Source organism: Apus apus, chromosome 8, assembly GCF_020740795.1.
Source record: "Apus apus isolate bApuApu2 chromosome 8, bApuApu2.pri.cur, whole genome shotgun sequence".
In the NCBI taxonomy this organism is placed as follows: domain Eukaryota; kingdom Metazoa; phylum Chordata; class Aves; order Apodiformes; family Apodidae; genus Apus; species Apus apus.
The window spans coordinates 12,407,355-12,423,289 of NC_067289.1; the positions used below are offsets into that span (position 1 = coordinate 12,407,355).

Here is a 15,935-nt window from a genome sequence, read left to right on the forward strand (position 1 = left end):
CAGAATGTGAACACCAAGACAAAACTACCAAAGGAAAAGAGCAGGACCTCTTTATTAGGTTCAGTGCTTATATTAATATTGAATATAGGAGCACTCATCTTTTTTAGGAATTAAGTATCTATAGGTAGTTATTTTATCATTCAAATTTCTTAGGAAAAAAATGCTTTCTATTTCTAGAAATTACAGTATTGATCCATACAGACAAAGGCTTCTTATTTGAATACTACAAATTTTTTGTTAGATTACAAAGAAAATTAAAAATACCATGAACCTTTTAGTTTATAGAAATATAACTACAAGCACAAGATGTATATTTCTGACAAACTTAGGGTAGCTCTGCAGTCCACTGGAAAGCTGGGAGATTTCTGTTCTTCCCTCTACATCAAAGTTCTAGATTTCATTGCCAAACTCCTGTTCGCTGTTACTGATCACCAGCGTGCTCAAAAAACATGAAGTCCTAAGAAGGAAACAAAAAGCAAACAAATGCTTCCTAAATGCAGTTCTTAGTTTAGAAATCTCCTAGTTGATTTGCAAGCTGTTCAAAGCACCTCCATTCCAGAAACCTCAAATGATGAGAAGGTGGGGACACCTCTCATTTCCCCATCACCTGGGTCTCTCAGAATAGGACACCCACAGAGAGAGGAAAGAGGTGGTGAAAGACCTACATGGAAAGTAAATTATCACTAGCCAAAACTATGCTTCCTTTGCTCAGGATTCCTGCCCTGGCTTTGTTCGACCTGACTCCATTCCATCAATTTTACCTCAAACTGGAGTCCTTGATAACAGTGAATATCTTTAGTTTACATCTGGGGGCTCATTTTCTGTTCCTCACACCCACTACCACTGTGCTTTGTGCATGTGGAAGCACACGAACACCCATGACTAAGGAAAGCCCAGTACATGCACAGGGCTGTTAGAGGCTGGTGAAAACTTTCCAAACTCAAGGTGTTTCACATGCCCCTTTCCCCCTACTCTGCAGCTTTGCCAGCACAGAAGCAGAGCACATTTTGGAATGGGGCCTGATGCTGAATTGCACAGGTAAGTGCAAACACAGTTCTCAAACAGCTGCAGGGCAGTGTTTGATATGGCAGAGTCAGAGTGCAGATGAGAAGTACTGTATCAAGTTAGATGTGCTTTGCCTCCACAGAAGTCCCTCTCACTGAAAATTACTCCTCTGAGAGCATTTAATACTGCTCAACTCAATGCTTCCCACACCTCCAAGGAGAGTTGGGAGGAACTGGCTGCAACATTCTGCTGTCCACCAATTCAGCAGGCTGTTCAGGCTTTGGGTGGGTCTCCTTGTTATTGCTGATCTGCACTTTCTTATTTCACAATCCACAAAAAAATACTTCACTCTGCTAATATGTCTTGCTGAAGTCTTCCCATTACAGGGTTTTTCAGTCTTATCACATGTAAAGGTCTCCTTAAATACTGTTAGTACTTCATGTAGTATAGAATAAGCTTATTATCTGAAATAATTCTTTATTGTCCTCCATGGTCAGTTTTACACACAAGAAGGTAACAACAAGTTGTTGCTCTTTTCAATGAGCTCAGAGTCAAGTCCTTTACCAGCACAATTTGAACATGGAGATAGAAAAGTCAGCTTGTATTCAAGTATTAATGAATGACAGACTTACGATAAGGAAGCAAGCACCGATCATGACAGCTTTCATTTTTACATCAAGGTCCATTGGGAATTTGACTCCAAAGTTATCTGCATCTGTAAAGGCTTCTTTCACAAACCCAGTCCACTGCTTAGAAATCATTCCAACAGTAGCAGTCTCATCCAGAGACTTCACCTAGTTTTACATAAACATTAAAAAACAACAACAAATCTGTCATTCACAATATTCCCAAATCCATTTCATGATAGATCAATTTGAAAGCTTCAGATTGTGTTATTTGAATTAATGCAGTCATTGAATGCAACTGTTTGTACCAAAAGGCAACCCTGACCAACAGAAAGTCAGTCTTAGGGGGAACAAACATGAACTTAATTCCAAACCTGACTGCAGAGTTCAATGCCTTAATGGTATTGGAAGACAGCTACCACACGCGCATACACACGCTCTGCTGGAAGCAGTGTCTTTTAGCCAAGAGAGTGAATTAATTTCTCCTGACATGTACCAGGAACTGCTCCAGTGAAAAATTAAACAAATTACCTTCTTCTGCTCCAAAGCAGAGGTTAGCCCTTTGTTAACACTATGTTTCCTAAAGGTAGATCCAGTCTTCAGGGCCATGTGAAAGACTAGTCCACCCAATTGAAAATGATAAAGCAAGTGCTAAATTGGCTTTAGCATCTATTTGCAGAATTTTAAAAGGTAGATTAGCATACATACTACTCAATGTGTACAAAAATAATAATGCATTAATTAATCACTATTATTTTTAAGTGAAAGTTGCAACTCTTTGGCCATTCAAATCTGTATTTTAGGTCTGAATTATCTTGATTTACTTGGTCATTGAATAATTATTAAGTTATTAAATGAGTGGTTGCAGGCAATCATTTTAATAAATACCTGATAGAGCTGAGAATAACATTTTTTGTTAGAGTATAACAGATTCAAAAAGATTTTGCTGCTAAACATTTCAATTAAGAGATCTCTTAACCACAGGGAATCAGTCTCCCTGATCACTGATAAGCAGCTTTAGGATGTCATTTGAGGAAGTTTGCCTGGCTTATCTACAGCAATCTAGATATTTACAGAAGCAGATGATTTGAATTTAAATATTATGTACAAATTACTTACAGTACTACAGTTCAGTTGATAGGTAGTAAGGCAAGAAATAAACTACTATCAAACTAGTATCTGAAAAAAGATACAAACAATTTTTTAGCATTGTATACCTCAAAATTAATGTCCTCACAACAGCGGCAGACAACACATGGACCGATAATTTCCAATATATCCTTTCTTTTCTCATCTTGAATGGTAAACTTTGGCAAGCAGATATGCCAGTTCTGGACAACGTAACCAACTGTTGTTCCTGGAGGTGCCTGAACTTCCAGCTTCACAGAAAAAAAAACAAACCTCCATGTGAATGTTCAGGCTTTGATCTGCATGTTAGACAAAATGCACACAACCACACAAACCAAATACAACTTATTTTTCCACAACAATCTGGCTTTCCAATGCATGAAGATGCACGGGGTTTTCTGCAAACCTTTTCAGAAAACTGCACATAAATTTTAGACCTCGTATGCAACTTTAGCATTTACTGAAAACAGTAAGATACTCCTAAGGCTGTGGAGCACACAAGCTATGTTTTTACTGTATAAAGATGAAAGTCTAGTGAAAGAAAGGCTGCGAGCATCTTGAAAGCATTCAGTGAAAACTTTACAGGATGCAGCTACTACAAATCTCTCAGCAAGAGCTCTGAGTAGGCTCAGCCTTGAGGTTTCAGAAGTTGCATCACCCCATAATTTATTCAATATTTTAAAAGCTCATAATCTCATGTCTTGAATTTCACTATAGCTTTTACAGCAGTAAAGTGAAAGCTGTTATTTTACAAAAGCTGTTTCCGAACTCTTACATTGCAAGGGTGTCTCCAGCATGGATTTCAGTACTAGCCAAAAGTTCCCTACATGCTGCTGAATCACGTTTTTCACTACTGTACTCAGAAGTGGCCAGAGTGAATGTCTGTGTTGTAGCACACTTGCTTCTTTCCAGACCAAGGACTCCATGTACAAATCCCACAGACCTCTCTCCACACAACTGACCGGCAAAATCTGACTTGCTCCACCTCATCTCCCCATTCAAGACAACCCCATCTTAAAACTTCACTGGTGGACCATGCCTCACATGAACGAGGAAGCAACCCACCTCCTGTAAACAGCAGGGAAAGCAGCATGAAGAACACCGGAGAGGTCTCTGCAGTGTTATCACCTCATGGCCCATGTTGTCTAAAATCCGAAGGGTGAAGGGTCGTGATGGCCCACAGCAATTCCTGGTACAGCAGTCATTGTCCTCTGCTGCAAAGTACACTCTTTGCCCCAGCGTGTTCTTGATTTCATATTTGTTGTTTGTTTCAAAGCCAGTCAAAACTGAAAAATAGGACCAGAACTGTTATATTTCTAAGGTGCATCTGGTCAGAAAAATCACCATGCTGACACTAAAGCTCCTCTTTGGGAAGGCAGGCTGCACTTAAAGTCCATCAAAGGCAGCTACTGGTGAAAGCAAACAGTGGGGATGGACCCTTGAGCAGAGCAGGCTGACAGAGAAGTTCAGAGAGGAGAAGCCACCATGATGGTGGCAACGCAGAAAGAGCAGGGAGTTGTCCACATCCCCTCCCATCAGTCACAGACACCACTACCATAGCAAGCACCACAGCTACGAATAACACAGTATGGAAGATTCCCAGGGAGGAGGTGAAGGAATGAAATTAAAGAAACCTGTGAACTGGGGGGTGAAGCATGAATAGGTCTCTAGAGAGAAAATCAGAATGAGAAGGCCACAAAAAAAGTCTCACAGCCAAGATTCGCAGCAGCACCAATAGAAAACAAAAGCAAGGACTGAAATTTTGACTAATTTCTCCAACAAATGAAAGTACTCTTTGAAGCATTATGGAGATAAAATGCAGCAGCATTACATCCATCAGCCGAGATGGACAGCGCATTTTAGTTCTTCTATTTGAAAGACTCTGATGACATGACTTGTACATTCTTAAAGTGGACAGAATGAGGGGAGCAGAAGGAAAGCAGTTCAAGTCAGTAGAACAGCAGGATGTCCTGGAAATGTGATTGGAGCTGCATGCTAGTCTTCGGAATTAAATGGACCAAGAGAGGAAAGAAAAGAAGATCTTTAAGTAAGGAAGAGAGGCAAGTAGAAATTGTGTGAATGAAGAGCATGGGAGATACGTGACTTCAGCTATAACTAGCTATTATTTTCAGCTTTCTCTTCTCCACACCTTCAGCAGGAATTGAGACAGACAACAGAGGCAGGAAAGAGAAAGGTAGCAATCCACCTTAAATATGTTGTCTTAAAAAAGTTTACATTTTGCCACTCTTGGCATTAATAAACATTTCTCTGCTTAAATACTTTGCACTTACTCTCAAGAAGTTCAGTTTGTTGATGAATTAATATCTGGTCAATCTGTTTGTAGTTGAAAAATTAAACAGAATAAATAGTTAACAAGTTGCAACTACAAGAAAACTAGTTTTAAGAAGCACTGCTGTTTCATTTCAGAATGCAGGTTTATGGATCAATACATTGTCTAGAGGCAGATCATCTACCAGTAAAGCTGTGGAAGTAGCACACACTTCCCCCTCCTTCATTTCCCTCCCCCCACGCACATCCTGTTCCCTGTCAATTTAGCAGAACAGTGTTTCAGAGAACCAGGGCAGATGGCAGAAGTTGTACCCAAGCTGTTCTGGTTACAAGGACATAGGGCTAATGTGCCTGTGCTCCTTTCAGGACTTGGCAGCTCAGCGACAGAGCCTCTGACACAAGATGACCCAGATGCCTACATCAGGAGTCCGTACAGACAAAAGCAGGAAGCTGAGAAATTTTCATTTTAGAGCAGAAGCTCAGCTACTGCTCAGCTCTGAGTGAAATGCAGGAAAAATCAGCCTCTCCTCACTGGTGGTGTTTGCTTGTTTTTTGAGAAATTTGCAAAACTGACTGAACAACATCAGTGATAAGCCTTGATAATTGCTCCCAGTGAGGAGAGGAACTTTACTTTTACAGCATAAGGACATATTCTCTAGTGTGGAGACAATTCTTATTTTGCTATTAGTGCTCTCTACATCATGAAGCCTGACTCACACCTCACGTAACAGCATTATGAAGAGGTGTGAAGAGAGCATCATGCAGAAAATTAAGCACCTCTAATGTGCTACAGTTGCCCATATTATAACTATTTATTAGTTGCACCTTGCCATATCACATTACATCTCACAAACACTAACTTCAGAAATGGGAAGGATGTTTGCCAGGCATGTGCCTGCAGTCCGTTAGGGTCTCACTTGGCAGAAGAGCTTGAAGTGCTGCAGCTAGAACAGGTACCTCCACACTCAAAACATGCATCAATCACATTACAAAAGGATTCACTTAGCAGCAACAAAGCCATATGCCTTTTTTTTTTTTCCCCCCCTAGGTTTTTCACAGATGCAGGCTGCTTCCCCTGTTTTCTGGGGAAGGAATAAGGATGCAGGTACCTGAGTGAGGTATTCCAGTCCAGGGGGGCAGTTGGGAAGAGGAGGAGAGACAGGCATCCACATTGTCCCCTGCTGCATGGTGGGCTGGTTTTGGATGGGTGGAACAGCAAACCCAGCTGGGACTCCCATGGGCTGTGCCTGGAAACCATAGCTCCCCGTGCCTGGGACACCTGGTGTGGTAGAAGACATGCAGTTGGGAAACAGAGATATTGGAAATAATTGCCCCCTGGATGTTTAAAATATTAATTTCTTCACTATTGTGTACTGTGAAGATCCTTACACCTATGATATATTTCAGTTACCAATATTACAACTTCCATGAAGGAAGTTACACTGGACCCCTCCAGACAAAAACAAAAAAATAAGAGCATCATTCTTGAATATACCATAAATTTTCTTCACATAGGCAGTTCAGAATTAGAAACAGATAAATGAAGCTTATTTATAAGTAAAGCAGACAGAATACCTTAAAAGTATTGTCATTTACAAGTTGTCAGTTGAGCAAATGAGGAATTTAAAGACAAAGTTTTCCTGGAATGTTACCTTCTTCTTGTGTGAGAGGACCTGTCCTTTTAGTAAAGTTCATCCACGCTTTCAAGCCAGATGAGTGTGATCTAAAAGCTGCACTTTCTCATTTGTTTAATTGATTCTCTTTCAAAACAGGAAATGCACAACTCCTTCATGGAGGAAGTGCATAGTAAAGGAGAAAATAGTTTCACATTTTGTGAATGCCAAACAAGATTTCTTCAGTTAGCACTCCCCAGGAAACACAAACATTAATGAAGCACTTCAGGGTAAAAGTGCTCAGCACCCCATCAGATGGCACATGCAGCACTGCCTTAGTGCTCACAACCCATCCCAGATCCCAGGCTTGCCTGTCCACAGCAACCTGGTCTTTGCTACACAGATGCTTTATGACCTTGTAGCTGAAGCTGCTGGAGTTGCTATTGAAAGTTACAGAACAAGAACAGTAGTTTTTTCCCTTATTTAATGCTTTCCTGGTAGGCAGACAGGCTTTCAAACTCATGCAGAGGAAATCTATATTTTACTCAGAAGCAAGCACAATGCAGAAGCCACAAAATATTTTTGTAGAGCTGTACAAAGAGAAATAGTTCAAGACACTGAGTTGTAGACTCTTTAGCCCAAATGAGTTCAGCACCAATGTTTCACATTACTTTACAAAACATGGACTGTACCATGTGAAAGCCCATGCCCATAAGCAGGACAGTACCTCATGTCATAGAAACAACCATGGCTTAAAACTCATAGGTGACAGGACGACTCACCCCAGAGAAACATCCACCCCTATGGAATACAAAACCACTGTTACGACTGACCACAGGCTTTGTTCACAGGCCAACTATCTACTGCTATTGAGTGTAAGTGTCTGCACAAGCAATTAATCAAAATGAAAACTGCTCCCCTGACTCTCACTGCACAGGCAGCGAGTGCTCCTTCCCCACTGAAGCCAACTGCACTCACAGATCTCTGACTGCCTTGCCACAAGATGCACAAGCTTCCACTTAGGCACAGCACAGTAACTTAGGCCAAACTTTTTGCATTTTATTTATAACTTAGGTTTTGAATCTCATTGTTTGATTTTGCTCATTGTGATTTGGTTCTTCAGAAAGCAGTTGGTTGCCAGAACATGAGAAGCTATTTAGGAGTGCTGCATTTTGAATGTGGAACAGAAAATGAGGTAGAAGAGGAGAAAAACAAAAGAGTCAAAGTGTTAGGTATAACCACATGTGAAGTACAGCAACAGAGTAGGACACAGGAACAGAATACATGGACCAGTAGGAGGAAAACAATTCTTTCTTTGGTTCTGGATTTCCAAAGAAAAACAAAGTGAAATACTGAAATAGCATGTTAATTAAAATTCTGATCATCAGCAAGATGCCACACATTAATGGCTTTGTGCCAGTAATACCTCCCTAACAAACTTCCCATAGTGACCACTGAGGAACATCCAATTTTAACTCCCACAACTGTTGCTACTGTACAGCACATACTAACCTGTAGCACCAAGAAGGAAAGATAATGACTTTTCAGCAAAACAGAAATTAACAGAAACTCTACAGAATTAACAGAAGTAAATCAGATGTGAAACCTCCTGTTACCCCATGCTTATTTCCTAATAATATAAGCAGATCAGTAGCCAAGCAACCTACCTTGGTAAATTCCAGTTCTGTGCTGCTGGTAGCCACTGGGGACTTCATTGCCTGGTGCATAGCTACTGTTAGAAAACCCAGGTGCTGGTGCAGGTGTGTGTACTAAAAGCATGAGACATACACTGCTTGTTTCCTCTTACCCTAGAGTGAGAGATCCCCAACATTGCCTCCTTTTTCAGAGTAGAAACAGAACAAAATTAAGCAGCTTCTTCTGTAGAGCAAAAGTGCATAACAAGCTTGTATTTAAGCTTGTATTTAACATCAGTATAACTGAAAGGAGTTTAGATCCTTAAAGTGCAGAATAACAGCAAGTATTGCCCATAACATCATGAAGATGTAGCGGAAACATTTAGCCCAGAAGGGTCTCTACAGATCACCCAGTCCAACCCCTGCCCAAGCAGGGTCAGTTCACTTTCTGTCTGGACCAGAGGTGCCTTTGTTCATTTATATTTAGAAGGAGAGAATTTATTCAATTAAATTTGAATTTAATTCAAAGAATTGCCAGGGAATTGCCAGGCTGTCCTCCTGTACAGAATGGAACAAGCCATTCTCCACTATATGAAAGTCCAGTTTCTTCAAGCTGGGACTATACTAATGCCTCACCAGCAGACTCAGGGGGTTATAGATTTAAAAGCATTTACCAAGCAGCAAAAACTTGATTTTCAAGATTATTTATTTTATTTAACTTCAGAAATCAAGATCTGAAATTGTAAGCTATATGTTTTGTAAATGAACCAATTTTAAAATGTAAATAATTTCAAATTAAAACGTTCATACATGTTTCATACAATTAGAAGGTAAACTTGTTTGAACACCTCAAACAGACCCACGTTCTTTGGTATTAACAAAAGATGGCATTTTGTTTATATTTTACTCACCTTGCATTCCTGTGGATCTGCTTATAATTGTTCTGCAAAAGAGTATTTTTATTTATTTTTTTAAATATAGAATTTTACATTAATTAGTCTGAATTCTCTATTTACTGTTATTGATAAAAGATATTTTCCTGTCTAAACTGTACTGGAAAGCTGAATTACAAATAGAACTAAAATTACTTTAAGTATCCCAGCTTCCATCTAGGCTGTCTCCACCACAACATAAACTAGAATTATGTATGCCTCTATTCATGCTTTGAGTACCCTGAAAACATCCTCAACTTAAAGGAAAGCATCAAGATGTGCAGTCACATAATTGCAGTGCAGGACTCCGCTGTGCTGCCATTCAGAAACATCATGCAATTCACATGAACAAATCACTGTCCTAATTTCAGATCAACTGGTTTAGCGTACTGATGTTGACTACAAAACCTGCTGGGGTAAATCCTGGAGCAGCCACGATGCCATGCTACCTACCACCTATTCAGTTCTTTATGCTAATCCACTTAGGAAATGGTACTACTAAGTATCATGTATCCAGTTTCTGTGTCCACATGATAATAAAGGGTGGACTTGCACAGGCAGGTGGGCTTCCACAGCAGAATGTCATGAGTGAAAGGACCAAGTGCTTGTCTTTTTCATTCTGCTCTTCCAGAGTTACCAAAAAGGAATTTTAAAAAAAAAGGCAAAAAGAGCCTTTAGTGATGCCAGCATTAACCTTCAGAGATATTCCTTTCAGTCTCTGAGATAAGAAGAGAAGCAAGACAATGGCAGTAACTTAAATAAAAAGGTCCAAACCAGCCAGGAGATCTGTAAGTGGAAGTATAAATAAAGCACATTATAAGAGCTTCTTTCTATAGGATCAAAAGCTTTAAAATTTTAAAAAAACCAACCAACCAAACAAAAAAACCCCAGTTGTTCTTTAAAAAGAAATCAGGTCAAGTTAAACTAGTAATATATGTTGTCTGCTATGGTTTTTCCAACTAGTTAAATTCAAAGCTGTGAATTAAATTGAAACTGAAAGCAGTTCCTTCCTGCTTTTTCACTTGCAGAGTAAACACAGATGTCCCAGGATGATGCTTAATGGTTTGGGGATGATAGGGCATGTAGCTCAACTCATGCACTACATCCTCGTTGTTTAATAAATTGCTCTGAAAGCATTGTTATGGGGTTTTTTCTACTTCACTAATTTTACTAACAAAACCACCATTACATACTTGTATTAGATTCTGGTTCCCAGGTCAAAATAAAAAAATTAAAAGTAAAAATCTAAAAGAACACATTCAAGCTATGAAACTTAAATCTTGTTCTCACAGTTGATGACATAGTGACAAGTTTCATAAATGACCATATTAAAATATGTTAACAGAACTACCAGCTTTTAGGAACAGAGCAAATTAAAGATCAGTGAAAAATCATTACTTAAAGTAGCAAAAGATGAGTTTATCAGTTTATACTGTGAGGTGTTCCAGCTACTTGAACTTTAGTGAAATACTAAGAATTACAACTGAACCCTTGAATAAAAGGAGTAGAGACAGAATCACATTATTTATTTAAAAGAAAGGCTTTACAGTAGCCCAGATTCTTTTTTCTCTCTGCCACACATGTACACCACTGTGCAATCTAAGATTTTTAAAAAGTTGATATGCTCCATAGCTAGAAAAGCAGCCAAGATTTTACAAAGTTCAACTCCCATTTCATCAGACATGATGCTAAAGAGAATAGTTAAGATCCTTTATTTTCCTATAATTGTCTCTTTTCTTCTATTGTTTTTTATCTGCTCCTTCTACCACTTCCAATCCAGTCACCAAGATTAACAACTGCCAGTTAATGTCCTGCATCCTGCTTTTCATCTGAGTAATTTATAAGGATCGTGAAATAACAGACAATTCTGAAATACTAAAGGAATACGGAACAAAAATAACCTTCATTAAGCTTTATATTGCACAATATCTTTTTAAGCCACATTGTTACACCTGGGGAAATTCCCACCTCAGTCAAGAAACAGTAGTAATGGGAAGACCAGTCATGCGTTAGTTCCTCATTCCTGGGTTGCACAACGCAATGATTTGAAGCCTACATCAGATTAGTAAAATGAAGCTTTACATGATGCTAGGCGTTACCAGGTCTCGAAACAGTTTTAAAATAAACACAGGGAACAATAATTGAAACATGACTTACTTAGCAGGGAAAAGTAAAAGTTTTTGCATTTAGCTCCCACCAATGCAAAAGGGGGAGAATGCAATTTCTGTGTGATAGAGTTAAAAGTTCCACAGAAATTAAAAAAAAAAAAAAATTAAAAAAAGCTTCAGCAAGTAGAAGTCCATTACTTAATTAATTTTCCTTTAACAAAAACAGTAGCTGCATGAATCTCTTGTGCTACCCTGGCCACATGCTGTAACCTGAACTCTGAACATAAATTGAGAGGATTTCATGTTGGAATGAATGAGCTGGCCATGGTGTTTCAGAACAAGCAGCTGTACAACTTTGTGTACATCTTACAAAAAGCTTTACAAGGCCCTGATCAACATGATCTGAATTTCAATTTAGCCTGGTTTTAAGCAGAGGAATGGACCAAATGATCTCCAAAGGTTAAACTTTCCAACCTAAATTATGCTAGCATTATAAGGATCCTTCACATTTTGGTACATTATCTGAGGTATTTACTGATTAAACATTCCCCAAAATCGCCCAGCTGGAGTGCTGAAGGGTGAAAGTAGGGTGGGGACCAGGCTCTGGCTCCAAACACCTCACCCCTCATTGGGTCTATTTTGGGTTAGGTCTATGCAAGACAGCCTGGGCCAGGAAAAGCTGCCAAGTTTTGCCCTTTCCTGACAAACTCCTGTAGCAACTCAGCTGAGTCCACTCTCCCAAAGGAAAAATAGATGAGATATAAGTAACTTCTGTTCTCTGGAGGAGTGAACATGGGTTCTGCTTTACACCAAGGAAAGCAAAAGTGATTTTCTGGCAACAAGGAAGCACGGGGGGAACTGGGAACTTCTCAGGTAACACACTTTCTGGTGATGGCCAACCCTTATAAAATACAGTCTCTGGGTGGCCTGAGGTGCCCCTGCTGTGCCTGCCCACTGGGAGGAAGAAAGGCAGGCACTGCCAGGCACCTTTACTGAAACATGCAGCTTGAACCCCGCAGCACGGCTTCCAAACTCAACCACTGCAACACAGAGAGGAAAGGCAGAAGAACTACCCGTGTCCCTCTCATCCCCCCCTCCAAATGATCCTTCAACTACCAAGAGCAGCCATTCAGCTCAGTTGCAGGTTAGCAAGCGGACAGCAAACCCCCACACCTCATTTGCTGTAAAGTTCACGAAAAAAGGACCTTATATGAGAAGTATTATTGTTCATATCCTGTCCCTGTATGTTCTACTACCCAGAACCCACATTGCCAGCCTTCCTCTCCACCCATAGGAGTTCCCAGACTTTTTCCATTTGCTCTCAGAACTGCTGTGATAGCTTAAACTCCCTCACCCAGCTCCAGCACACCCAACTGATTTCCCCACTTGCTCCTCACTTTCTGGAATGGTTACTCAAATGGGTAACATGGAAGCAATCCCCAGAGGCATCCAGGTGCCCAGGCACAGTGGTTTCTCCCCCCTAGGATTTCTGAGCTCAGGAACTTAAGGACAGCCAAAAACTTTTGGAAAGGGAATCAAGGAAAGGGAAGTCAGAATACAACTGTTCTAGTTCAGAGAACAGTAAGGAAATAACATCCCTAGATTATTCCTTCTTAAGGAATGGCAGAATGTCAATGTTTCTTTTCAGTCACTTTCTCATTTTCAGAACTGCATACACAGCTACATCTGTCTTACCCTGATGCATGTCAGTAGATACTCTGCAACTGGTTGCCAAGGTCTTAATTCAGTTAACTACAGTCTCTGCTTTTTATCAGAAAAACAGTATCCTAGCATGAATTTCAGTTTCGTTCCTTACCCAGCTCACCAAGAACACAGTAACATAAACCCCCTAGCACAAACATCATACATGATGCCATTAAAATACCAACCCAGAGCCTTTCCCAGAAGGTTTAAGATTAACAAAACAGACTTCGAAAGCTAGATAGCTATGAGGCATGAATTAGTTCACCCTAGCTAGCTTTGTGGCCCTTTTTTCATCAGCACGTTACATTAGACTGCGCAGCCACTGTATTTTAACCTTGAATGCTGGAGAAACAGTATGCTTAAAACAATCTAGTCGATCTAATTAAACAGGTTATTTTCTGCTAAAGCTAACACAACCGCCTTCACAGAAGGAATGACATGAGCTATAAGCTGACACAATTATTTTGTTCTGATGCAGTAAGGTACTCTCTGCCCTTCTATAGACATCTCTCCTGAAACCTGGGAGTTCCAACACCTGAGAGCCACAAAACCAGGTCACACTCTAGGTATCCAGCCTCGCTGAGACAAGGGGACACCTCTAACGCTGCTCGCTTCACTGGGTGACAGGACCAGCATTGCCTGAGGCACCCTGCTCTGGCAGCTCCCTCGGGCAGGGCGCTCCCAGGGCACATTGGCACTCACACAGCAGTAACTGGGAGATACTTTGCCACCTCTAGTGACTAACTGTTGCTAAAGAGAGACATTTTCTAACTTAACTCAAAATCCCAAATTAGAATACGTGACTTTTTTAATCATCAGCTCCTTTGCATGGCCCTTCTAATCATTAGGCATCTCTCTGATGAAAATATATATATATATATATATATGCACACCAGAACAGTTAAAGGAAATAATATACGGTAAAGAAATAATATAGGGCAAAGAATACCTATTTCCAAACCCGAGGCGACGTTCCGAAGGGAAACCCGCTCCCGCCCGCGCCCGCCGCCCTCAGCGCCCGTTCCCGTCCCGTCCCGGCGGCGCGGGGGGGGCTGCCCGGGGCCGCCCCGCAGGCCGGGCTGGGCGGGGGCAGGGGCGGGTTTCCAGCAGGAAATCACGTTTGTGACCCGTAGGGGAAGCCCGGCAGCTGCAGCGGGTCCCGGCGTGTGCCAGCCCTGGGGACTCGTTTTACCGCTTTCTTTTGCTGTGGCAGTGGAACAGGAGGAGGTCAAATATTTGCTTAGATGAAGCGATGCAGTTTTTCTAGGTTTTCTTGCAAAGCCAGAAATACAAGCTGGTAACACCTCTCTCAGTGTAACTTCAAAAACTACAACAACGCTGGTTGTTCTTTTATTGGGGAAGTATGGCAGCTCAAACTTGTCCATGGAACTATTGTCTTTTCGATTTCCTACAATCTCTACACTATCACTTTCTCTTGTCTGGAAAAGTTTCCACCGTAAGAAAAAAGTTTCCACTGCAATCTAAATGGTAGCAAAGACAGCCAGTTTCCATGAAATACCTGTCAATGGAAGAACAAACCCCAAAACCCTAAAAACCTTTACTTGGTGCTTACCCTCATGCAGTATTTTGGAAAGATTTCCTAAAAACACGGGTGATTTAAGGAAATTCTTACCTTAACTTTGGTTCATTCTAACGTCAGATAACGCATTGAGACTTACCAGTGTGATACTGGTCATGATCTGATATGATCAGCATGATCTAGTTCTAGATACTAGAGAAAAACAGGCAGTGCCAAGCATTCGTATTGCTTGAGGAAACAGTTTTTAAGCATGAAGGTGTCAAAAGTTTCCAAAAGCTTCTTAGAACTTTTAAAGGTTTTGGTTGGTTGGGGGTTTTTTTGGTTGGTTGTTTTTTTTAATATTTGCCTCTACTGCAAAAATTATTATTAAAAAAAAGGGATAATTTCATGCTGCAGAATTCAGACATACATGATTGTGAGAACTTGAGTAAGGAATGGGGAAACTTATTAATTTATTTACTCGTTTGGTAATAAATTTAACCATACGAGGTGAAGCCCAAGAGGGGCAGACAAGAGTTTAATTTCAAAATTGACTGTAAACAAACACATTTTGTGCATGATCCCAAATTTACTGCACTTACCTGGTTCCATGTGGGCTCTGTGGAGCTACTTACTGCCCATAATCTATTGGCAGCCTTTTTGTGATGAAAGAGTGTACCAGGAGAGCTGCTGAAAGTCTTTCACACAAAAGCAACTTGACTTCTGGTCCCCAGTGATCCCTCTAAAAAAAAGGCTTATCAAGGTTTCTGGTAAATAAGGTTTACAATAAACTTATTACAATATATTTTAAAAGATATTGTTTATATTTCAAAGTGCCCCACTTGTTTGTAGATTTGTTGTTGAGTAATGTAAAATTAAGATAGAGAAGTGTTAAATCCCTCACTCAGATATTAAGAAAGAAGCTACCTTATTACAAAACATATGGTATATTCCAAATAGTTTCAGGTTAAGGATGATCAACAGATGTGATTAATATCAATGTTACATGGATAAACTGTGAACATATTAAACTGAAATGTCTGATTTTACAAGGTTCATTGCAGATTTACATATGGCTTGTTAATGATCACCATTAAATGTTCTGGGGTAAAGGAGAAACTGGTGTAACATGGCAGAGGGCTGGCTTGCAGAGACATTTCTTGAATCATCACTGTTAAGATTCACATGGAATTCCTACTGTCTACAGACATGTAGTCTATATTTTTAGTGTAATGGATTTTCATTTACATATCAATAACTCTTTATCTTCAGATTCTTTAAAAACTATTACATTCTAGACTTCTTTATAAGACACTACAGTGAATAACAAAATATTTTCTTAGGTTTTTAAATATAATATGGAATTCTTCTGCTAGT

General features: G+C 40.1%; 1 protein-coding gene across 4 annotated transcripts; it reads right to left on the minus strand.

Moving 5' to 3' along the window:
* Nucleotides 1-25: 25 nt before the first annotated feature.
* Nucleotides 26-14,083, minus strand: PLSCR1 (phospholipid scramblase 1). 4 transcript variants are annotated; one of them, XM_051626670.1, is made up of 9 exons: nt 13,989-14,083; nt 9,207-9,238; nt 8,329-8,430; nt 6,158-6,327; nt 5,051-5,093; nt 3,825-4,045; nt 2,849-3,010; nt 1,638-1,799; nt 26-457 (listed from the first exon to the last, which is right to left on the minus strand). In XM_051626670.1, the coding sequence occupies exons 2-9, from the start codon at nt 9,211-9,213 to the stop codon at nt 422-424; spliced, it is 903 nt and encodes a 300-aa protein (XP_051482630.1). In that variant the 5' UTR covers nt 9,214-9,238; nt 13,989-14,083; the 3' UTR covers nt 26-421. The 4 variants fall into 4 exon arrangements, with proteins under 4 accessions (XP_051482630.1, XP_051482628.1, XP_051482632.1 ...); XM_051626668.1 differs by lacking the exons at nt 9,207-9,238; nt 13,989-14,083 and having other exon boundaries at nt 8,329-9,179; XM_051626672.1 differs by lacking the exons at nt 5,051-5,093; nt 6,158-6,327; nt 8,329-8,430; nt 9,207-9,238.
* Between the last annotated feature and the right edge of the window lie 1,852 nt (nt 14,084-15,935).

Bases quoted from the DNA above. Each gene is read 5' to 3' on its own strand.
- PLSCR1 (XM_051626668.1), bottom strand. From the start codon at position 8,440: ATGCTTTTAGTACACACACCTGCACCAGCACCTGGGTTTTCTAACAGT. The intron at 3,011-3,824 runs GTGGGTTGCTTC...TTTTCTGTGAAG, and splicing joins TTCCCTGCTGTTTACAGGAG to CTGGAAGTTCAGGCACCTCC. The intron at 458-1,637 runs GTAAGTCTGTCA...TTTCCTTCTTAG, and splicing joins TCGGTGCTTGCTTCCTTATC to GACTTCATGTTTTTTGAGCA.